This window comes from Jaculus jaculus, chromosome 14 (assembly GCF_020740685.1).
Source record: "Jaculus jaculus isolate mJacJac1 chromosome 14, mJacJac1.mat.Y.cur, whole genome shotgun sequence".
NCBI lineage: Eukaryota > Metazoa > Chordata > Mammalia > Rodentia > Dipodidae > Jaculus > Jaculus jaculus.
In genome coordinates, this window is record NC_059115.1 from 1312525 (window position 1) to 1337509 (window position 24985).

Genomic DNA, 24985 nt, shown 5'->3' on the forward strand with positions numbered 1-24985 from the left:
CTCCCCCCCGCCTTTTGGGGAAGGGGTTTCGGAAGTAGGTTCTCATTCTAGCTCAGGCTGACCTGGAATTCACTATGTAGTCTCAGGGTGGCTTCGAACTCATGGCGATCCTCCTACCTCTGCCTCCCTAGTGCGCCACCACACCCGGCTAGCTACCCCACCCCTTTTTTTTTTTTTTTTTTTTTTTAATGAGAATTTCATGTAGTCCAGACTGGCCTGAAACTCACTATGCAGCCCAGGCTGTCCCTGAACGTTGGGTCCTCCTGCCTCAGCCTCTACTGCTGGGGTTACAGGTGTTTGCCACCACACCTATCCCCTTCTAAATCGTTATTGCTTTATGTCACCCATTTCTCCTTCATACAATCCTCATTTCTCCTAAATCTCATACCCTACTTTCAGTTTGCCCTTACATTGTCTAAATCGTTACTGCTTTATGTCACCCATTTCGCCTTCATACAATCCTTATTTCTCCTAAATCTCATACCCTACGTTTAGTTTGCCCTCACATTGCCTCCATCCCTCCCTGTGACATGTATCATGGCACGAGATTTTCTCTTAAGGAGTCACCCAGCCTTACAGTGGCTCCTCTTCCCTTTGTGAGCCCATGTCTCACGTTTTGGTAGCTCACTGCCTAGGGGATGCTAGGCTCTCAGCTCCACCCCAAAACCTGCTGGTAACCTTGGCCACTAAAACACAGCCCTCCACTCCCAGCCTCCTCATTTGAAACAACACAACATGGCTGGTGCATGCCTGTAATCTCTGCGCTTGGGAGATGGAGGCAGGAGGATGAGAGTTCAAGGCCCTCATCAGCTACATAAGGAGGTGTGGGCCAGCCTGGGCTACATGAGAACCTATCTTGAAAACAACAACCACAACAAAAGTAACAAAAATGCACACAAAGATACCAGTATGAGGGAGGGGTGTGAAGACACTGAGAAATTGTTGCTAGCGTTTCGAACTAGGGACTGGCCTAGAATTCACAATCCTCCCGTCTGTGCCTCCCATCCGTGACAGGAGTACAACACCTCTCTGGAGCCGTATCTGGAGAATTGTTTCTTGTGACATAGGCTAACGTAGCTACAGCCCGGTCTGGTCCTTCACCTCAGGCTTGTACTCCCTCCCTGCCCTGAGCTGCGCTCATCTCAACCATCATCATCGTCACAACACTCTTGCTACAACCACCATACCATCCCCGTGACCTCCATGTTGACCTCCATGTCACTGTCACCTTTAAACATTGTCAGGAACCTGGAGTGGTGACCCACCAGAGGTCACAAAGCTATCTTCTGTAACTACTTTCTGTCTTGGTTTTACTGGATTAAGTGACCCTAACTGCCACATCTTCCCTGCCAAAAAAAGAGAAAGAAACAAAGAAAGATGAGAGCATTCAACTAGCACTGTGAAAGGCAACGGGTGCTGAGGAGCTGGAGACTTTAGATTACTTAGACCCAGATGTCTCAACTTCTCCCCTGCCCCCAAGGTAGAGTTTCACTCTAGCCCAGGCTGACCTGGAATTCACTATGTAATCTCAGGGTGGCCTCGAACTCAGTGATTTTCCTACCTCTGGCCTCCCAAGTGCTGGGATTAAAGGTGTGTGCCACCAAGCCCATTTTCAACTTCTAAACTTCTAGAATCGGGTATAATGAGGTAAGACTTACACCACAGGGGTAGAGATGGCTTACTGGTTAACGCATTTGCCTGCAAAGCTAAAGGACCCAGGTTCAGTTCCCCCAGGATCCACATAAGCCAAATGTACGAGGTGGTGCATTTGGAGTTCATTTGCAGTGGTGGGGGCCCCTGGGGCACCCATTCTCGCTCACACTCTCTCCCTCTCAATAAAAATAAAAAGTAGGGCTGGAGAGATGGCTTAGCGGTTAAGCGCTCGCCTGAGAAGCCTAAGGACCCCGGTTCGAGGCTCAGTTCCCCAGGTCCCACGTTAGCCAGGTGCACAAGGGGGAACACGCGTCTGGAGTTCGTTTGCAGTGGCTGGAAGCCCTGGTGTGCCCACTCTCTCTCCCTCCCTCTATCTGTCTTTCTGTGTCTGTCGCTCTCAAATAAATAAATAAATAAATGAACAAAAAATATTTTAGAAAAAAATAAAGAAAGAAAAAGACTTACATGGGCTGATCCTCCTGGCTCAGCCTCTGGAATACAGAGATATAAAGACTTGCGGCAACAAGGTCTCCTATAACCCAGACTGACCTTAAAACTCTGTCAGCCAGGTGTGGTGGTGCATGCCTTTCATCCCAGCACGTGGGAGGCAGAGGTAGGAGGATCTCCTGTGAGTTCAAAGCCACCCTGAGACTAAAGAGTGAATTCCAGGTAAGCCTTAGCTAGAGTGAAACCCTACCTTGAAACACCAAAAATCAAAACAAAACTCACTTTGGGGACTGGAGAGATGGCTTAGCGGTTAAGCACTTGACTGTGAAGCCTAAGGACCCCTGTTCGAGGCTTGATTCCCCAGGACCCACAGGACCCTCATTAGCCAGATGTACAAGGTAGCTTATGCAACTGGAGTTCTTTTGCAGTGGCTGGAGGCCCTGGCATGCCCATTCTCATTCTCTCTGTGTGTCTTTCTCTCTGTTGCTCTCAAATAAATAAATAAAAATAAACAACCAAAAAAAAAAAAAAAAGAAGAAGAAGAAGAAGAAAGAAAACTCACTTTGTAGCCAAGAATGACTTTGGACCCCTGCTCCTCATGCCTCCACTTTGCCAAGTGTTGGATGACAGGTGTGTGCCAGCATACCTAGGTTTGACTTGGGCAGTGTTTTAGAGTTTAGAGCCATGTGAGTCTGACGCTAGAACACACTGGCTCCATTCCTCGTTTTACAGGTAGTAATTAAAGAGCTGCATGACCTTAACCTTGTGCTTAACTTCCCCTCCCCCGTCAGTCAACGCACCTACCTGGATATGCAAAACAACTTAAGCTATGCATTTTTAATTATTTTTTAACATATTTATTTGAGAGAGAGAAAAAAAGAGGCAGATAGGATAGGCATGCTAGGGCCTCCAGCTGCTGCAAAAGAACACCAGACACATGCACCACCTTGTGCAGCTGGCTTACATGGGTCCTGGGGATATGAACCCCGGTCCTTTGGCTTTGCAGGCAAGTGCCTTAACCACTAACCAATCTCTCCAGCCCAGCATTTCTTTTTCAAAAAAAAAAAAAAATTATTTATTAGAAAGAGGGAAAAAAAGAGCAGGGCATGGTGGCGCACGCTTTTAATCCCAGCATCACTGTGAGTTGAAGGCCAGCCGGAGACTGCATAGTGAATTCCACGTCAGCCTGGGCTAAAGCGAGACCCTATGATAAGACCCAGAGGCATTGGGAGTGCAGGGCAGGAGATACCATGAGTGGGTTTGATAGCATTTGTGTGGTTTTGGTTCAAGGAACTGAAAGGCACTTGAGGTGTAAAACATAGTAAGAGAAAAAGTCATCATGGTTGCTGGGGGAAGATCCTTTGAGGACCTGAGAGTACAGTGGACTGATACTGTTTTGAGGCCAGTAGGGAGTCACAAAGAGCATTTCAGCAGGGGAGGGGCAAGTTAATTTACGTGGCTGGGGGATGGGAAGGTTCAGGTAAAAGCTGGGAACCTAGAGAAGTGGCAGCGCAGGGCTGAGAGAGTTCCCCAGGTGTTCAGGTATACTGGTACGGGGATCCGGGCCAAGTCCTAGGACTGAGAGAGCAGGTGACACTCACAGGCTGAGACGGCTGAGCAGCTAAAGATGCTTGCTTGCAAAGACTGATGACCTAGGTTTGATACACCAGTACCTACAGACCTGAAGTAAGCAAGCATAGAACAGTTCTCTCTTTTTTTAATATTATTTTTTTATTCATTTGAGAGAGAGAGAGACACACACAGAGAGAGAAATGGGTGTGCCAGGGTGTTGCAGTCAGGTTCACATCGCTTGTAGAAATCACCCAACCAAGAGCAGCCTGTGGGAAAAAGGTTTATTTTGGCTTACAGACTCAAGGAGAAGCTCCATGATGGCAGAGGAAACCGATGGCATGAGCAGAGGGTGGACATCACCTCCTGGCCAACATAAGGTGGACAATAGCAACAGGAGAGTGGGCCAAACACTGGCAAGAGGACAGGCTATAATACCTATAAGCCCACCCCTAACAATGCACTCCCTTCAGGAGGTGTTAATTTCCAATTGCTATCAGCTGGGGAGACTAACATTCAGAACACCTAAGTTTATGGGGTCACCTGAAAATTCTGACCCTGGCTCCTATAAACTGATAACTATACATGATGTAAAATGCAGTGCATTCATCCAACTTTAAAAGTCCCCATAGTTGTTATCAATCCCAGTGATGTTCATACGTCCCCATAGACCAAGGTCTTTTAACTGAGTCATAATACCAAAAAAAAAAAAAAAAAAAACCCAAAATGCCATAATGGCACAGAATGAACACTCACAGTGCACAAGATGGCATTGGGCATAAGCAAAGACATATTTGACCAATACAAGATTTAAACAGGGCAAACATCAAACACTGTAGCTCCAGGTCCACCAACTCTAGCCAGAGACAAGTCTCCAAGCCCAATAATTCTAGCCAGCAACGAGTCTCTGGCATTCCAATTCTGCCCCTCCAGCTACTCACAGTCCTGGAAAACTTCATCGGGGCCGGCGCATTCCTTAGCAGCCATCTCGTGGTCCCAGCATCTCCCCTGGGTCTCCATGCAGGCATCCAGCAAACCTGCTTCACAGTGCCCATGGCCATTTCCAAAACACAAGACCATGTTGCAAACTCAATGACCCTCTCTTTCCTGCACTTCTTATACCCCAAAATACCAGGTAGGGTGCCAATTTGTTAATCCAGGGGGGAATAAAGCAGACTTTGAAGAACAGGACTCCTTGAGCACTCAGGCCTCCCCAGAAGAGCCTACATTCTTCCTGTTGCCTCAGTGCAGGTCAGCTGGCCCAGTCTCAAAGGTTGTAATCTCTCAACTGCAGATGAATGGGCAGCAGTTCACCCAGAGAGAGAGAGTGTGTGCGTGTATGTGTGTGCATGCCATATCCCTCTGCTCACTCCAGTTCATTTCTATGCAAAGCAACACTGCACAACTTCTCAGGACACAGGCATAACAGCAATCTTCCCACACAAACTGCTAGCCCGGTCTAAGCAAAGCTCTTTCTCACCCTCATAAGCCAAACCTCACAGTCCATAGTTCTTACTTTCAACTCTGACCAGAATAGTCCATCAAGCTGTACTTACAGCACTGCAAGGCACTCTTAGGCCAAGGTTTCAAATCCTTCCACATTCTTCTTGAAAATGAGCTCCAAAAGAACATAGCCACACAGGTGTCTAGCAGCAACCCCACTCCTCGGTACCACTGTACTGTTGCAGTCAGGTTCGCATTGCTGGTAGAAATCATCCAGCCAAGAGTAGCTTGTGGGAAAAAGAGGCTTACAGGCTCGAGGGGAAGCTCCACGTCGCAGGGAAAACGATGGCATGAGCAGAGGGTGGGCAACGGGAACAGGAGAGCGTGCCAAACACTAACAAAGGGGAACTGGCTATAACACCCATAAGCCCACCCCCAACAATACACTACTTCCAGAAGCCATTAATTCCCAAATCTCCATTAGCTGAGAACCTAGCATTCAGAACACCTAAGTTTATGGTGGACACCTGAATCAAACCACCACACAGGGCATCCACCCACTGCAGTCAAACTCCAGACACCTGTGCCACCTTGTGCATCTGGCTTATGTGGGTCCTGGGAAATAAAAAACCTGGGTCCTTTGATTTTGGAGGCAAGTGCCTTAACTGCTAAGCCATCTCTCGAGGCTTCCTGCATTTTTTAATGTACTTGAGGCAGGGGGACACATGCATGTGGAGGCCAGAGAACAACATGAGGTGTCATTCCTCAGGGAACACCATCAACCTCATTTGGAGACAGGGTCTCTCATTGGCCTAGAGCTCACCAGTTAAGCTAGACTGGCTGACCAAGGAACCCTAGGAGTCCTGTCTCTGCCTCCCCAGCATACCTACCTTTTCTTTTCTTTTTTCTTTTTTTTTTTTTTTTTAAGATTTTTACTTTTATTTATTTATTAGAGACAGAGAGAGGGAGAAAGGGAGAATGGGCACACCAGGGCTGCTAGCCACTGCAAATGAACTCCAGACCCATGTGCCACTATGTGCATCTGGCTTACATGGGACCTAGAGAATTGAACCGGGGTCCTTAGGCTCCGCAGGCATGCACCTTAACCGCTGAGCCATCTTCCAGCCTGCCTTTGCTTTTTGTAACATGGGACGCGAGGTCTCAGGTAGTTCAGGCTGGCCTTAAACTGTGTCCCTGAGGTTGACTTTGAACTTCTGATACTCCTCCCCGTCACTTCCAGAGTGCTGGAATTACAGGCCTACGCCACCAGACCCTGTTTGTTTTTGAGACATTAGGCTCATGCCTATGTAGCCAAAGATAGCCCTGGAGGTCTGAGACCACAAGGGTGTTCCACCATGCCCAGCCCCTTGTAACAGGAATAATTTATTTGTATACGTAGTCTAGGCTGCCTCCAATTTGCAGCAGTCCTCCTGCCTCTGCCCTCCCAAGAGTCAGGGTCCACTTTCAACTCCTACCATTCTCTGAGCCCCCTCCTTCTCTCAGGCTGACCTGCCAGCATCAGTGAGCTTTGTATCATTGTGTGTGACACAAGGGCCACTGGTTCTTGAGAGGTGTCTCATACGTTTCCTCAGAGTTCCCCATTCCTCTTGATTTCTTCTGCTTCCGGAAAACCTGTATGTGCTCAGCACTAGGATGGAGAAATAAATCTGATGCAGACATGAGCTATTTGTTTATTTTGTTTCTTTAAGAATAATGCTTATTTTGCCGGGCATGGTAATGCACACCTTTAATCCCAGCACTCAGGAGGCAGAGGTAGGAGGATCACTGAGAGTTCGAGGCCACCCTGAGACTACATAGTGAATTCCAGGTCAACCTAAGCCACAGTGAGACCCTACTTCGAAAAACAAAACAAAATAAAAATATGTTTATTTCTTTAAAAAAATAATATATGGTTGGAGAGATGGCCTAGTGGTTAAGCACTTGCCTGTGAAGTCTAAGGACCCTGGTTCAAGGCTCGATTCCCCAGTACCCATGTAAGCCAGATGCACAAGGTGGCGCATGCATCTGGAGTTTGTTTGCAGTGACTAGAAGCCCCGGTGCACCCATTCTCTCCTTCTCTCTGCCCTTTCTCTCTCTGTTGCTCTCAAATAAATAAATAATAACAAAAATAAATAAACAAAAATTTTAAATATATATTTTAATATACATTTTTAAATTATTTTATTTATTGGAGAGACAGAAAGAGGTTGAGAGAGAGAGAATGTGTGCGGCAGGGCCTTCAGCTGCTGCAGACGAACTCTAGACACATGCCACCTTGTGCATCTGGCTTATGTGGGTACTGGGGAATTGAACCTGGATACTGGGCTGAAGAGATGGCTTAGCGGTTAAGGCTGCCAAGCCTAAAGACCCTGGTTCGATTCTCCACGTCCCACGTAAGCCAGATGCACAGGGCCACATGCCTCTGTAGTTCATTTGCAGTGCCTGGAGGCCCTGGTGTGTCCATTTGCTCTCTCTCCCTCTAATAAGTAAATAAAAATAAAATAAACTTATTTTTAAAAACTGAATGTTGTAGATCTAGAGGCTGTAATCCCAGCATGCCTAAGGCAATAAGGAAGACAGAAACAGGAGAAGCTCGCAGGCCAGACAGCCGGAAGTCAACAAGGAGAGAATCTGCCATAAGCTAGGTGGAAGGTATCCGAAGTCGTCCTTAGACCTGCACACATGCACCTTGGCACACATGCACCTACACACATCACACACCAAAAAAAAAGGGGGGTGTGGCTGGAGACACAGCTTAGCATGTGAAGCCTAAGGACCCAGTTACGATACCCCAGTACTCACATAAGCCAGATGCACAAGGTGGAGCATCCATTCTTTTTGTTGTTGTTACTGTGATATATATTTTTTAATTTATTTATTAGAGGCAGAGAAGGGGAAAGAGAGAGAAGGGATGTGCCAGGGTCTCTAGCCGCTGCAAACAAACTCCAGACGCATGCGCCACCATGTGCATCTGGCTTACATGGGACCTGGAGAGTTGAACCTGGGTCCTTAAGGCTTCACAGGCAAGCACCTTAGCCATTAAGCCCTCTCTCCAACCCAGTAAAAATACTTAAGAAAAGAGCTAGCTCACATCCATCCTTTCTACCTCTTTCTCTTAAGATATTTTTAAAAAGTAATGCATATCTCCTTTTGTCAGGTAATACAGGTACGGTGGTTCTCACCTGGAATGTCAACACTCCAGAAGGTGAGGCAGGAGGACTGCAAATTGGAGGCCACACTTGGCTGTGCAGCAATACCCTGTCAATAAATTAATTGACTAATGATCAGTTAAATAGTAAGAGGCAGAGCATGGAGGCTTACAACTACAATTCCAGCACCTGAGAGGATCAGACAAGACAACTGCCAGCAGTTTGAGACCACCCTGGGTGACATGTTGAGTTCCTCGTCTACTGTGAGACGCTGTCTCACTGTGTAGTCTCAGGCTGGCCTTGAACTCATAGTGATCCTCCCACCTCAGCTTCTCAAGTGCTAGGATTAAAGGGGTGTACTCCCATGCCAGAGATACTATCTCAATAAAATTAATTTTTTTAGAGGCTGGAGTGATGGCTAAGCGCTTGCCTGTGAAGCCTAAGGACCCCGGTTTGAGGCTGGATTCCCCAGGACCCACCTAAGCCAGCAGTTTGCAGCGGCTGAAGACCCTAGTGCACCCATTCTCTCTCTCTCTTTCTCTCTTTCTCTCTCTCACACACACACACACAGACACACTCTCTGTCTGTTGCTCTCAAATAAATAAATAAAATTTTTTAAATCTTTAAAAAATAAAAGGAATAAACGCTGGATGTTATTAAAGTTAGCTGGTATCAAAGAAGATATCACCTATGGTACAAATTTCCTTTCTTGTAGCCAGGCATGGTGACACACGCCTTTGATCCCCACACTTGGGAGGCAGAAGTAGCAGGATCACTGTGAATTCAAGGCCCCTGAACCTACATAACGAATTCCAGATCAGCCTGGGCTAGAGTGAGACCCTACTTCAAAAACCCACATGAAAGCCAGGCATGGTGGCACACGTATCTAATCCCAGCACTTGGGAGGCAGAGGTAGGAGGATCACTAGGAGTTCGAAGCCACCCTGAAACTATATAGTGACTTCCAGATCAGCTGGAGCTAAAGTGAGACCCTACCTCAAAAAAACAAAAATAAAAAAAGGAAAGACATCATGGCACACACCATTAATTCCAGCACTTGAGAGGCAGCAGTAAGAGGTTTGTCATGAGTTTGAGGCCAGACTAGGCATAAATGAGACCCTACCTCAAAAAAAAAAAAAGAAAGAAAGAAAGAAAGAAAAAAGATGGCAGCCACCTCTGATACGTTTGTGTAGGTAGCATACATTTTTTGCATGCATCTTGACTTCCTGTGTGTTTAGGGGCAGTGGTTGAGGAAAGAAGTGAAGGTTGCTTGTTTGGAACTTTAAATCCTGCTTGGATCATCCTGGACTGTGTGAGACCCTGTCACTCCGCTCCCCCCCCCAAAAAATCAACAGTTGATCAATATTAGGTCACTCCAATATCTCAGAAGGCTGAGGCAGGAGGATCACCATCAGTTCAAGGCCAGCCTGGGCTACAGTGAGACCCTGCCTCAAAACAAAAATGCTGAGCATGGTGGCACACACCTTTAATCTCAGTGCTTGGGAGGTAGAGGTAGGTGGATTGTCGTGAGTTTGAGGCCAGAGACTACATAGTGAATTCCATGTGAGTTTATTAGAGACAGAGAGGGGGCAAAAGAGAGAATAGGCGTGCCAGTGCCTCTAGCTACTGCAAACAAACTCCAGAAGCTGCAAATGAACTCCAGACACATGCACCACCTTGTGCATCTGGCTTACATGGGACCTGGAGGGTTGAACCTGGGTCCTTGGGACTGGAGTAAGACCCTACCTTGAAAAGCCAGAAAAAAAAAATAACATACTAAAATTTTTAAGATTTATTTTTATTTATTTATTACAGACAACGGGAAAGAGAGAATTGGCATGCCAGGGCCTCTAGCCATTACAAATGAACTCTAGACACGTGCACCACCATGTGCATCTAGGTTATGTGGGACCTGGAGAATCGAACCTAGTTCCTTAGGCTTCGCAGGGCATATGCCTTAACAGCTAAGCCATCTCTATAGCCCCTAAATAAGAAATTTTAAAAGCATGCTTGGGAAATATAAGACAGGGCCCAGAAGCCTGGCTCTCAATTTTTTTTTTTTTTTTTTTTTTTTTTCCCAGGTAAGGTCTCACTCTAGCTGAGACTGACCTGGAATTCATTCTGTAGTCTCAGGGTGGCCTCAAACTCATAGCGATCCTCCTACCTCTGCCTCCCTAGTGCTGGGATTAAAGGCGTGCACCACCATGCCCAGCCTGGCTCTCAATTTTTAAGAGTTTTTTTTTTTTTTTTTTTTTTTAATCCTTATCAAAGTATCAGTTGGTTTCAAGGAAAGAAACACTAATCCAGAGTCCCCAACAGAAGAGGCACCGGCTCCTCCAACCCCCGCTCTTCCCCTCCCGTCCCACTGCGTGGGCTGTTCGTCTGCTGAGCTCGCCGCTCAGCCTTGATCTCCCCCTTTCATGATTCATTTCATGTATCCAGTTCTGCCCACCCCACCCCCCCCGTTTCATGATTCATTTCATGCATCCAGCTCTGGCTCGGCAACACGTGCCATGGCGCAAGCATCCTCAATATGGAAAAATAATGATAATTTTAAAAAAAAAAGGTCTGGGGTTTCTTTTCCTTAATGGAACCCTGCCCCTCTTGGGGGATGGGGGGATATGCCCAAGCCCATCAACCCCCAGGCCTGTGCTCCCCGTATCTCTGGGCAGATTCCGCACCCCCAACCCCCGTCCCGGCCACAGTCACCCCGGATCCGTGGCGCTATGCGCCTGCGCGCGCTGCGCAGACTCCCCGCTGCAATGGGCGGGGTTCCGGCAGTTCCCGCCCCCTCTTTTTCCTCCACCCCCTGCTCAGCCTGTTGGGGCAGAAGCTGGGGCCCCCGCCGAGGTAGCAGCAAGCGTCCGCGGAGTAAGGCCGAGGTCCTTGGGGCTCGGGGTTGGGGGCCGGTGTGGAGGAAGTGGAGGTGCTGGGGAGGATAGGCCGAGGGCTGATGGGGAGTTCCCGGTGGGTCTGGGCTGCGAGGCTCAGGTTTGCTGGGTTACCTGAGGGGAGTGGGTTAGGGTTAGGGACGAGCCACCTGGAAATGCCCCCTCCCAACCCCCACCGACCGAGCTTAGAGTCTCCGGTGACCTCCTTGCAGGGCTGTGCTTTTGGAAGTGTGCAGAATAGAGCTCCGGAGGAGGAGTAGAGAATCAGGTCTGGTGCGAATGACCAGTGACCAGCAGGGTCACACGCCTCCACCGAGGCTGGGCGATGCGGAGGGATGGGACCGTGGGGGCATTTCGAAAGCCCTGCTGCTGACCAGCCACCAGCTTCCTCCTTTTCGGATTGGTGGCACAGGTCCAAGAGCCCCCGTGATCATGAGCAAGGGAGACCCAGTGGTCTCCATAAGCCCAAGACGGACCCACTTTCTGGAATGTACCTCAAAAGTCCAGAACAACCCCCAGACACTGCCCGCTTTTGTTCCCCGGTTTCAGAACCTGACACACCCACCTCCCTGCCCAGGCTCTGCGTGTCCCCCCAGCTGCCAGGCAAGATGAAGCCCAAACTGATGTACCAGGAGGTAGGTGGGTTGCTGGGGGCCAGTGGGGAGGAGCTGGGTGCAATGGAGGGGCCCCTGTCACCCCCACCCATTCAATCCTCGTCTTGGATCCCCCAGCTGAAGGTCCCCGCTGAGGATCCTGCCAGTGAACTGCCTATGAATGAAATCGAGGCATGGAAGGCTGCGGAGAAGGTAGGCGTTTTCTGCTCCTCTTGCTACTGCTTTGGGGACCATGGCCCTGTCCCCACTTGGGTAGGCTGAACAGCCCATCTTCCCCACAGAAAGCCCGCTGGGTCCTTCTGGTCCTCATCCTGGCCGTGGTGGGCTTTGGCGCCCTGATGACTCAGCTGTTCCTATGGGAATACGGAGACCTGCATCTCTTTGGGCCCAACCAGCGGCCAGCCCCTTGCTATGACCCCTGCGAGTAAGTGGGAAAGAGGGGGTGGTGGGGATGCAGGGCCCCTGCCAGACCAGGGCCGCTTAACCATGCACACAGAGCAGGGCCTGCCCTCAGCCGCACCCAGTGCTGAAACGAGGGCGTTGCAGACACCCAAGTCCATGCCCACCCCCTCTGCTCCCCCCCCCCGCCACATGCTGTTTCCATGGCAGCCACAGCGTCATCAGCTTTTGTGCGTGTCTGTGATCAGACACGCACAGCATCCTTGATCCACATCTGTGGACTCAAACACACATGCGCAGCACACCCTTCCAGTCTTCTAGACAGACCAATGAGATACACAGCCTCTACCGCCCCCGCAGGTAAGCCCGCCGATCTCAGCCTGTCATCTCTGACAAATGCCCCTCTCCCCCATCCCTCCAGAGCAGTGTTGGTCGAGAGCATTCCTGAGGGTCTGGAGTTTCCCAATGCCACCGTGAGCAACCCTTCCACTAACCAGGCCTGGCTGGGCCTGCTCGCTGGCGCTCACAGCAGCCTGGACATTGCGTCCTTCTACTGGACCCTTACCAACAATGACACCCGCACACAGGAGCCCTCTGCCCAGCAGGTACTTGGCAGCCTTGCCCCGGGCTGGCAGTGGGAATGGTGGGGATGGACTGGAGTGGAGGGGTTTTCCTCTGCAGCCCTGGCAACAGGTGGGCACGAGCCACAGGTGTTTCTGTAGCAGCTGTCTTCACAGGCACTCTGGAACTGAGGGCTTTTTTTTTAATTAACAACTTCCGTGATTGTAAACAATATCCCATGGTAATTCCCTTCCTCCCCCCACTTTCCCCTTTGAAACTCCATTCTGAATCATATCCCCTCCTCCTCACAATCAGTCTCTCTTATTTTGATGTCATGATCTTTTCCTCCTATTAATGATGGTCTCGTGTAGGTAGTGTCAGGCACTGTGAGTTCATGGATATCTAAGCCATTTTGTGTCTGTGGCTAGCCGAGAGCATTTTCATCATGGTCATCTGGAGGCCTGTGAGTGTCAAGGAGCCAGTTGGGTTATGAGGGATGAGGCTAGCAGAAGTTCCTTCGACCCCTTCGCCCAAAGACATGGAAGAGACAAGCAAGTAAGAGCCCAGCCTCAAGCTCCGAGCTGTGTGACCATAGGCAGGTTACAGCTTCTGCTCTCAGGCTTCAGTGGCCTTACCTGTAAAGTGCAGACAGCAGACAGCACCTGTACCTGCTTGGCATGGCTCCAGAGTGTGAGGATGGAGTGGGCTAATCAGTGCCCGGCAAGGAATTGTCCCTCTGTGAGTATTTGCTGTTTAGGATGTTTGTTCATTGCCTGGGGAGATGGCTCAGTGGATCAAGCACCGTGCAAGCACGAGGACCTGAGTTCGGGTTCCTGGAACTCACATAAAGCTGGACGTGGTAGCACGTATCTGTAATCCCAATACTGGGCCAGGCAGGGAGGCAAAGGCAGAGAATCCTCTGGAAGCTGCCTGGTGAATGCAGTGGTAAAGGAGAGATCCAGCCTCAGTGTGGAAGGCCACTGACACTGCTGTGGCACAGTGTGCACATACTCACATACATGAACACATGCATATATGTACACATGCACCAAAAACGAAAAAAAAACTAGCCAGACGTGGCGGCGCATGCCTTTAATCCTAGCACTCAGGAGGCAGAGGTAGGAGGATCACTATGAATTCGAGGCCATTCTGAAACTGCATAGTGAATTCCAGGTCAGCCTGGGCTAGGGTGAGACCCTATCTTGAAAACTCACACACACAAAAATTATACATATACATATATGTATATATATATTTCCCCCCCCCTCGTTAAAACAGGGGTAGTTGTATCTGCCTGGAATCATAGCACTGAGGAGACTGAGTCAAGATGATCAATTAGAAGTTCTAGGCTAGCTGGGCATGGGGGCTCATGCCTTTAATCCTAGCATACAGGAGGCAGAGGTAGGAGGATTGCCATGTGTTCAAGGCTAGCCTGGAACTACAGAATGAGTGCCAGGTCAGCCTGGGCTAGAGTAAAACTTGAAATCTTGGGGGGAAAAAAAGCCCAAAAAGTTAATAAAAGAAGTTCTATTCCAGCCTGAGCTACATGATACTGTGTCTTAAAAAAAAAAAAATCTAGGGCTAGGGAAATGATTGGGTGGTTAAAGAAACCTATCTTTTTGTGGTTGTTTTGTTTGTTTTTTCCAGGTAGGGTTTCACTCTAGCCCAGGCTAACCTGGAATTCACTGTATTTTCAGAGTGACCTTGAACACACGGCAACCCTCCTACCTCTGCCTCTGGAGTACTGGGATTAAAGACGACGCATGCCACCATGCCCAGCTCAAAGACACCTATTTTTTTTTAATTTATTTTTGTTTATTTATTTGAGAGCGACTCTAGATGCCTGTGCCCCTTGTACAACAAGCTAATGTGGGTCATGGGGAATCGAGCCTCGAACCAGGGTTCTCAGGCTTCACAGGCAAGCACTTAACCACTAAGCCATCTCTCCACCCCAAAGACACCTATCTTTAGCCATATGGAGTTCAGACCCCCAGCACACGTATCTGTAACATACATATACAGCAGCCCACGTATCTTTAACCCCTCCACCTGCAGCAATGAGAGGCAGAGTCAGAGGGATCCTGCAGCTCAGGGACCAGCTAGTCAGCTAGCAGCAAACAAGAGTCTCCCTCTCAACACAAATTGGAAGAAGACAGCCAACACCTCGAAGCAGCTCTCTGACCTCCACAGGAGCTCAATGGTAGAATATTAGCCTAGCACATACAAGACCCTGGCACTTTGAGGTTCATCCACAGCACATGCGTGTGCGTGCGTGCGCGCGCGCACACACGCACACATATACACACACACGCAAAAGCAGGGTGCATGCCTGCGAAGCCTAAGGACCCCGGATCGATTCACCAGGTCCCACATAAGTCAGATGCACATGGTGGTGCATACATCTCGAGTTCGTTTGCAGTGGCTAGAAGCCCTGGCACACCCATTCTCTCTATCTCTATTCCCCCGCCCCTGTCTCTTATAAATAAATAAATAAAAATAAATCTTAAAAAAAAAAAGGCAGGACGTGGTGGCGCACATCTTTGATACCAGCACTCTCACTGGGGAGGCAAAGGTAGGAGGATCGCCGTGAGTTTGAGGCCAGCCTGAGACTACAGAGTGAATGCCAGGTCAGCCTGAGCTAACATAAGATCCTACCTCGAAAAACTGAAAAAAAAAAAAAGCTTAAAATTATAATAATAAAACACATAAGGATTTTTTATCATTTAATCTTAGAATTTTAACTCTAATGTACAAAGATTAAAAATCCTTCTCACCTTTTTTTGTTTGTTTTTGAGATAGGTTCTCCCTGTAGCCTAGTCTGATCTAGAATTCACTTTGTAGTCTCAGGCTGGCCTCAAACTCACAGTGATGCTCCTACCTCTCTGCCTCCTGAGTGCTGGGGGATTAAAGGCATGCACCTCCACACCTTTTCATTCCTTTTGTTTGTTTTTTGTTTTTTCAAGGTAAGGTATTACTTTAGCCCAGGCTGACCTGGAACTATGTAGTCTCAAAGCTGGCCTTGAATTCACAGCGATCCTCCTACCTCTGCCTCCAGAGTGCAGGGATTAAAGGCGTGTGACACCATGCCCAGTTCACTTCTTCTATTTAATTTTTTTTTTAATGACAGAGTGGGTATGGGCATGCCAGAGCCCCTTGTCATTGCAAACAAACCACAGATGCATGCACCACTTTGTGCATCTGGCTTTATGTGGGTACTAAGTAATCGAACCCGAACCAGCAGTCTTTACAAGCACATGCCTGTAACTGCTGAACCATCTCCTCAGCTCCCCTTTCACTCTTTTTTAAATATTTTCATGTATTTATTTGCAAGCAGAGAGAGAGACACACACACAAAATGAGCACATCAGAGCCTGTAACTCCTGTAAACAAACTCCAAATGAATGTGCCACTTGGTGCATCTGGCTTTACATAGGTACTGGGGAATCGAACCTGGGTCATCAGGCTTTGCAAGCAAGTGCCTTAACCACTAAACCATCTCTCTGGCCCTATATATATATTTATTTATTAAGGAGAGCGAATGGGTGTGCCAGGGTCTCCAGCTGGTGCAGATGAACTCCAGACACATGTGCTACCTTGTGCATCTGGCTTATGTGGATCCTGGGGAATCAAACCTGAATACTATTAATTTATTAGATAGAGGGAGTTTGGAAGAGGCAGAAAGGTGGGGGGAGAGAATGGCCACACAGGCCCTCTAGCCACTGAAAATGAACTTTAGACATGTGGGTCACCATGTGCATCTGGCTTACATCAGTATTAGGGAATCGAACCTGGGTCCTTAGGCTTCTCAGACAAGTGCCTTAACTACTAAACCATCTTTCCAGCCCTCATTTTTTTTTTTTTTGAAACATTGTCATATAGCTCAGGCTGACCTTATACTCACTAAGTAGTTTTTTTTTTAATTATTCATTTATTTGAGAGAGAGCGAGAGAGAAGGGGCATGCTAGGGCCTCCAGCCACTACAAACGAATTCCAGATGCATGCACCACCTTGTGCATCTGGCTTATGTGGGTCCTGGGGAACCGAGCCTCGAACCGGGGTCCTTAGACTTCACAGGCAAGCCCTTAACCGCTAAGCCCTCTCTCCAGCCCCTCACTAAGTAGTTAATGATGACCTTGAACTTCTGCCTCTACCACCCAACTGCTGGGATTACACTTGTGTACCACTGTGCCCTGTGTGTGTGGTACCATGGATTAAAATCAGGTCTTTTTGTTTGTTTGTTTTGTTTTCAAGGTAGGGTCTCACTCTAGCTCAGGCTGATGTGAAATTCACTATGGAGTCTCAGGATGGCCTCGAACTTGTGGCGATCCTCCTACCTCTGCCTCCCGAGTGCTGGGATTAAAGGCGTGCACCACCACACCCGGCTTTTTAAAATATTTTTGAAATATTTTATTTTAATTTATTCTAGTGAGAGAGAGAAAAAAAAAAGGATGATCCAGGGCCTCTCACCACTGCAAACCAACTGCAGATGCACGTGCCACAATATGCACCTGGCTTACATGGGTTCTGGGGAATCAAACCTGAGTCCTTAGGCTTCACAGGCAAGCACCTTAACCACTAAGCCATCTCTCCAGCCCTGAAATCAGGTCTTTATGCATGCTAGGTAGACTTTCAACCCGCCGAGCTACGCCCCCCGGCCTGTTTGTTCTCAAGAGAACCACACAGGGGTGTCTTGGGGATGAGGTGCTCCAGCCCCTCCACAGCTGTTCTTTTCCCACAGGGAGAGGAAGTCCTCCGGCAGCTCCAGGCCCTGGCTCCCCGAGGTGTGAAGGTTCGAATCGCTGTGAGCAAGCCCAACGGACCCCAGCCCCAGGCTGACCTGCAGACTCTGCTGCAGAGCGGTGAGCTGGGGGAAGTTGCGGGGGAATGGGCCTGGGGTTGCTGCAGCTGGCACCTGACTGCTGCCCTTGTTGGTCACAGGTGCCCAGGTCCGCATGGTGGACATGCAGAAGCTGACCCATGGTGTCCTGCACACCAAGTTCTGGGTGGTGGACCAGACCCACTTCTACCTGGGCAGTGCCAACATGGACTGGCGCTCCCTGACCCAGGTCTGCTTACATCCTATCCTCCTTCCCCACTGGACTGCTTCTGCCTTCTCCCTGGCCTCCCCAGTCATCATCAGTACAGCAGTTAGTCTCAGTCTATGGATCCTTCTGAGCCTTAATGGCAGCTTCCAGGGTAATGGACACTCGGGACCATGTCCACAAACTTAGCCTGCATGAAGTAGAGCCTGGGTGTCTTTTTGTTGTTGTTGTTGTTTTTTAACTTTTTTTTATGAGAGAGAGAGAGAGAGAGATAATTGGCATACCAGGGCCTCCAGCCACTGCAGTCAAATTCCAGATGCAGGCGCCCTCTCGTGTGCATGTGTCACCTTGTGCATCAGGCTTATGTGGGACCTGGAGAGTTGAACATGGGTCCTGAGACTTTTTTGCAGGCAAGCGCCTTAACTGCTAAACCATCTCTCCAGTCCCTCTGGGTGTCTTTCCTAAGCCCATCTCTGACCTGGGGGCTGCTGGGAACGCAGGAGTAACAGGTAGGCTTCCTGAATGTCCAGTTTATTTTGAAGCCTGTCCGTCCTCCCCAGGCAGTGACAACCCTGAGGACTCAGGGCCAGTACGAGGAAGAAACAAGCAGAGGACTGGAGTGAGATGGGGCTAGACATTGGACCCAACCTGAGGTTATCTTCATAAAAGGAGATAACAGGGCTGGAGAGATGGCTTAGCGGTTAAGCGCTTGCCTGTGAAGCCTAAGGACCCTGGTTCGAGGCTCGGTTCCCCAGGTCCCACGTTAGCCAGATGCACAAGGGGGCGCACGCGTCTGGAGTTCGTTTGCAGAGGCTGGAAGCCCTGGCGTGCCCATTCCCTCTCTCTTTCCCTCTATCTGTCTTTCTCTCTGTGTCTGTTGCTCTCAAATAAATAAATTTAAAAAAAAAAAAAAAAAAGGAGATAACAACCCCGCACACCTTTAGTCCCAGCACTAGGGAGGCAGAGGTAGGAGGATCGCTGTGAGTTCGAGGCCACGCTTTAGGGCTGGGGCTGTAGCTTAGCCTTAGAGTCCTTGCCTAGAGCCCAGTGAAGGCCTGGAAGGGACAGCGGCTCAGCAGTGGAGCCCCTTGCCCAGCAAATTGTGAGGCCTTAGGTTCCATGCCAAGAACCACAGAAACAAATAGAACGGAAACACCGCTGGGGCTGTGCAGTAACTAAACGGTTTTCTTGAAAGCTTGAAGTCAAGTTCACACTTACAAATTTTTAGGACATGAGGTGTTCGGGATGGACTAGGGGACTGAAGCATAGAGAGACTAGGAATGTCCCTGTCATCTGTGAGCACCAAGCTGTGGTCCCCGTCCCCCCCCCCACCCCCCAGCTCAGCACTCCTCTCTGGCAGGTCAAGGAGCTGGGTGTGGTCATGTACAACTGCAGCTGCCTGGCTCGAGACTTGACCAAGATCTTTGAGGCCTACTGGTTCCTGGGCCAGGCAGGCAGCTCCATTCCGTCCACCTGGCCCCGGCCCTATGACACCCGCTACAATCAAGAGACGCCCATGGAGATCTGCCTCAATGGCACCCCAGCCCTGGCCTACCTTGCGGTGAGTCTGGGGGAAGCAGGGCCCCACGCGCTCCTGGCCACGTGTCACCAGTCATTAGCCTGATGGTGGGAGGGGTGTCTGGACCTCTGGTCCTTGGCGGTGATCACTGTGCTTGGGAAGAAGCCTGGGCTGTCTCGGCCTCTGCAGGCCTGAGTTTCATCTGTAAAGTTGGATATCCCAATATTTCTAACTTCTGGGGGAGGCACAGGTAAGCTTAGGTACCTTAAGCCCTTGGTGAGGTCCAGTTTAGCCACAGTGGCACTCTCCATCGAGTGAACTAAAACTTAGGTTTGGTACGCTGTCTGCTTTGACATCCTCACCAGCCACATTCCCAAGCTCAAAGCCACGCATAGCAAATTGCAGCCATTTGCTTTTGGAAAGCAAAGCTGACCTTGGCTGACTTATAGCCTTCAGTATAGTAATGATTTGGAGTTTTTTGTTGTTGTTTTGTTCTGTTTTGCTGTTTTCAAAGCAGCGTCTCACTCTAACCCAGGATGACCTGGTAGAACTCACTCTGTAGTCTGGCTGGCCTCCCTTCTACCTTTGCCTCCTGAGTGCTGGGATTAAAGATATGCATCACCACGTCCAGCCTGATTTTGTTTTGTTTTTGTTTTTCGAGGTAGGGTCTCACTCTAGACCAGGCTGACCTGCAGTTCACTATGGAGTCTCAGGGTGGCCTGGAACGCATAGTGATCCTCTTACCTCTGCCTCCCAAGTGCTAGGATCCACCACCACGCCTGGCTGATTTTGTTGTTGTTTTGGTTTTTCAAGGTTAGGGTTTCATTCTAGCTCAGGCTGACCTGAAATGGTAATCCTCCTACTTCTGCTACCCAAGTACTAGGATTGTGCCTGTTTTTGAGACAGGGACTCTTGTAGCCCAGGCTGGCTCACCATCCTCCTATGACCTCCTGAGTCATGGGATTATAGGAAAACACATTAACAAAAATTTTATGTACGCCTTTAATTCCAACACTTGGGAGACAAGGGAAGGAGGAACGCCAGGAGTTCAAGGCCACCCAGAGACTACATAGTGAATTCCAGGTCAACCTGGGCTAGAATGAGACCTAACCTCTAAAAAAAAAAAGAAAGAAAGAAAAGAAAAAGAAAAAAGAAAAGAAAAATTTAAGCCGGGTGTGGTGGTGCACGTCTTTAATCCCAGCACTCAGGAGGTAGATCTAGGAGGATCGCCAGGAGTTCAAGGCCACCCTGAGACTACACAGTCAATTCCAGGTCAGCCTAAGCTAGAGTGAGACCCTATGTGGAAAAACAAAAAGAAAAGAAAAGAAAAGAAAAGAAAAGCTTTACATAATTTTAAGGTTTTTCAGCACCTCCACTCCTGGCCAGCGCTGACTCTACAGAAACTGTTTTTTTTTTAATTATTATTTATTTATTTATTTGAGAGTGACAGACAGAGAAAGAGGGAGATAGAGTGAATGGGCGCGCCAGGGCCTCCAGCCACTGCAAACAAACTCCAGACGCATGCGCCCCCTTTGTACATCTGGCTAACGTGGGTCCTGGGGAATAGAGCCTTGAACTGGGGTCCTTAGGCTTCACAGGCAAGTTCTTAACCGCTAAGCCATCTCTCCAGCCCCCAGAAACTGTTTTTATCTGTTGTCATTTTCTGTACTTGGGCAGGACCACTTGGACTCCTCCCTCCCCTCCTCCTCCCTCCCCCACCCGCAGCCAAGCCCCCAAGGGACCTTAGAAAGCCCTGTGTTGTGGGGACAGGGAAGCAACATTCACTGGGTGATTTGTGACAGTGGTATCCTGTGGAAATAAAGGCTTCGTTCCCCCATGACCACTTCCTCTTTCCAGGGTCCTTGTTTCTTCCTCTGTCCCGAGGAGCATTTTGAAGGAACTCTGGGCCAAGGGCTTGGCATTGCCCTAACACGAGAGGTTGGCCTGCTTGGGTTCTGCTGTCAGCAAAGAAAGAAACATGTGCTGGACGCCTTTAATCCCAGCACTCGTGAGGCAGAGATAAGAGAATCACTGAGAGTTCGAGGCCACCCTGAGACTACACAGTGAATTCCAGGTCAGCCTGAGCTAGAGTGAGACCCTACCTCAAAAAAAAAAAAAAAAAAAAAAAGAAAAGAAAAAAAGAAAGAAAGAAATGTGTCAGTGGAGCACAGCTCACCAGCCAGTGTGCTAACTCCCTCTCAGCAGTGAGGGAGACAGATGCAGGAGGGCCAGAAGTTTAAGGCCAGCCTCAGCTACATGAGACTGACACAGACACACACAAAAGCCAATGATGGTGGTTCACATCTTTAATCCTGGCACTCAGGAGGCTGAGGGAGGAGGATCACTGAGTTCAAGCCCAGCCTGAGCTACAGTGTGAGTTGAGTTGCTGGTCAGCCTGGGCTAGAGTGAGACCCTACCTCAAGAGAGGAAGCAATGGCGTAAAGGAGAAGGGAGGGAGGGAGAGAAGGAAAGAGAGAGGGAAGGGAGGGAGGGAGGGAGGAAGACAACATGCACCTGGCTGCATGGTTTCCATGCTGGCATTTTCACCCAGGAGGGCAGGCGCAGTGGCACATACCTGTGGTCCCAGCACTTGGGAGTTGGAAGCAGGAGGATCAGGTGTTCAAGTTCTCTTACACAGAAAATTCAAGACCAGCATAAGCTAAGCGAGACCCTGTCTCAAAACAACAAAACGTGGGGCTGAAGAAATGACTTAGCAGTTAAGGCACTTGCCTGTGAAACCCAAGCACCCAGGTTCAATTCCCCAGGACCAATGGAAGCCAGATGCCTAAGTTGATGCATGCTTCTGGAGTTCATTTGCAGGGATTGGAGGGCCTGGCACACTCATTATCTTCCTCCCTTTCCCCTTCCCACTATCTTCCTCTCAAATAAATGTGTGTTTTTTTGTTTTTTTTTTTTTAAGGTAAGGTCTCACTCTAGCTCAGGCTGACCTAGAATTCGCTATGTAGTCTCAGGCTGCCCTCGAACTCATGGAGATCCTCTTCTCTCTGCCTCCCGAGTGCTGGGATTAAAGGTATGCACCACCATGCCTAGCAGAGAGAGAGAGAGAGAGAATGGGCTAAAAATGAACTCCAGAAAATGCGCCACTTTGTGCCTCTGGCTTTCCACGGATACTGGGGAATCGAACCCGCGTCATAAGGCTCTGCTGGCAAGCACCTTAACTACTGAGCCATCCCTCCAGCCCCTCTAAGCCTGTTTTTACACCTGTGACAAGGACGTGGCAATTATCCTTCTCTTTCACTGATGCCGAGGGTATGGTGAGATCCACAGGATCTGGCTCATGGTGAACTGTCCGTACACAGGGTCCACTGTGATGAGATGCCCCTGGCAGGGCACTTGTGTTGACTGTCCCCTCACCCCCAGAGTGCACCCCCACCGCTGTGTCCAAGTGGCCGCACCCCAGACCTGAAGGCTCTGCTCAACGTGGTGGACAGTGCTCGGAGCTTTGTTTACATTGCCGTCATGAACTACCTGCCGACTATGGAGTTCTCCCACCCACGCAGGTATGCTGGCCACAGGCAGGCCTGGGGATGAGGCGTGCGAACGAGAAGAGGAGGGGGAGGGGGCTTCAAGAGCAGGCAGGGAACTGAGGCAAGGATACAGGCGGAAGGAAAGTCATGGGTGCGAGGGACGTCCTTCAGTTTATAGAGTGCCTGGCATGCACCAAGCCCTGGCAGGAGGCTCAGTCATTCAAGGTCATCCTCTGATACATAATGAATGAATTTCAGGCAGCCTGAGCCACATGCGACCCTGGCTAATTAAAAAAGCAGAAGCTGGGTGTGGTGGCACACGCATTTAATCCAGCACTGGGAGGCAGAGGAAGGAGGATCACGGTGAGTTTGAGACCACCCTGGGACTACAAAGCGAATTCCAGGTCAGTCTGAGCTAGAGTAAGATCTTACCATGGGGGGGAAAAAAAAGTAAGTCAAAGCCATTATCTGCTACATATTGAGTTTGAGGCTATATCTGCTCCTGTCTGAAAAAGAAAAAACAAACAACAACAACAAAAAAAAAAAAAACACTAAATATCTCAGTGGTTAGAGATACTTGCTTGCAAAACTACCAGCCTGAGTTTTAAAAAGAGAAAGCTGGACTTGGTGGAACATGCCTTTAATTCCAGCACTTGGGAGGCAGAGGTAGGAGGATTGCCATGAGTTCGAGGCCACCCTGAGACTCCATAGTGAATTCTAGGTCAGCCTGGGCTAGAGTGAGACCCTACCTCGAAAAACCAAAAAAAAAAAAAAAAAAAAAAAGTACAAACAAAAAGAGAGAGAGAAAATGACATGCTAGGGCCACTTTGTATGTCTGGTCTTACATGGGTCCTGGGGAATGGAACACTGGTCCTTAGGCTTTGCAGCAAGTGCCTTAACCACTGAGCCATCTCACCAGTCCCCCAAAGTTTTGTTTCATTTTGTTTTTCGAGGTAGGGTCTCACCCCAACCCCGGGCTGACCTGGAATTCACTATGTCACCTCTGGGTGGCCCAAAATGTCTTTGTTTTTGTTTTGTTTTGTTTTCCAAGATAGGATCTCACTCTAGCTCAGGCTGACCTGGAATTTACTCTGTAGTCTCAAGGTAGCTTTGAACTCATGGCGATCCTCCCACCTCTGCCTCCCAAGTGCTGGGATTAAAGGTATGTGCCACCATGCCCAGCTCCCTAGAATGTTTTTGTTTTAAAATAATAAGAGCTGAGTCTGTCACTCATTGTATGAGTGCTTGCCCTAGCATGCTTGAAGTGCTAAATTCAATCCCCAGAGCCACACAAGAAGCCAGTGGTTGGGTTAGGAGGCTCAAGGAAGGTAGTATAGGATTAGATAGATAAAGTAGGAGGACGACTCTGGAGGGATGGCTTAGCAGTTAAGGCACTTGCCTGCAAAGCCAAAGGACCCAGGTTTGATTCCCCAGGACCCATGTAAGCCAGATACACAAGGTGGCATATGCATCTGGAATTTGTTTGGAGTGGCTGGTGGCCCTGGTGCGCCCATTCTCTATCTGCTTCTTTCTCTCTCAAACAAATAAAAATAAAATATTTAAGCCGGGCATAGTTGCTGCATGCCTTTAATCCCAGCATTTAGGAGGCAGAGGTAGGAGGATCGTTGTGAGTTGGAGACCAGCCTAAAACTACATAGTGAGTCCCAGGTCAGCTTGGGCTAGAGCAAGACTCTACTTCGAAAAACAAAACAAAATTTAAAAAAATAGGAAGGGGCTGGAGAGATGGCTTAGCAGTTAAGGTGCTTGCCTGCAAAGCCAAAGGACTCAGGTTTCGATTCCCCAGTACACACGTAAGGTGGTCTGGAGTTTGTTTGCAGTGACTGGAAGCCCTGGTGCTCCTATTTTCTCTCTCTATCTCTCTGATGAACAAATAAATTAATTTAATTTAAAAAAATGGGAGGGGGCTGGGGAAATGGCTTAGCAGTTAAGGCATTTGCCTGCAAAGCCTAAGGACCCATGTTTGATTCCCCAGGGCCGACGTTAGCCAGATGCACAAGGGGACACGTTGTCTTTCATTTGCAGTGGCTGGAGGCCCTGGCGTGCCCATTCTATCTGCCTGTTCCCCTCTCAACCAAACAAATAAAATATTTTTTAAAACTTAAAAAATAATAATAAAAGGAGGAAGCCAAGTATGGTGCGCGCAGACCTGTAATCCCAGCATTTGGAAGGCTGAGGCAGAAAGGTGAGGGC

At 49.0% G+C, this 24985-nt stretch overlaps 1 protein-coding gene across 4 annotated transcripts in view; it reads left to right on the forward strand.

The window, feature by feature from the left end:
- The window catches only part of Pld3 (phospholipase D family member 3), a 29105-nt gene that overhangs the window by 639 nt on the left and 3481 nt on the right, over positions 1-24985 (forward strand). For 2 of the 4 annotated variants that reach the window (XM_004670401.3, XM_045134416.1), the window contains exons 2-9: positions 11701-11786; positions 11883-11957; positions 12047-12189; positions 12586-12769; positions 17464-17584; positions 17664-17791; positions 19128-19328; positions 22668-22807. In XM_004670401.3, coding sequence (XP_004670458.1) covers positions 11760-11786; positions 11883-11957; positions 12047-12189; positions 12586-12769; positions 17464-17584; positions 17664-17791; positions 19128-19328; positions 22668-22807 — 1019 coding nt within the window. In that variant the 5' untranslated portion in view covers positions 11701-11759. Of the gene's footprint in view, positions 1-11016; positions 11143-11700; positions 11787-11882; positions 11958-12046; positions 12190-12585; positions 12770-17463; positions 17585-17663; positions 17792-19127; positions 19329-22667; positions 22808-24985 lie in introns of those variants that run through there. The other 2 variants (XM_045134414.1, XM_045134415.1) reach the window with 2 other exon arrangements.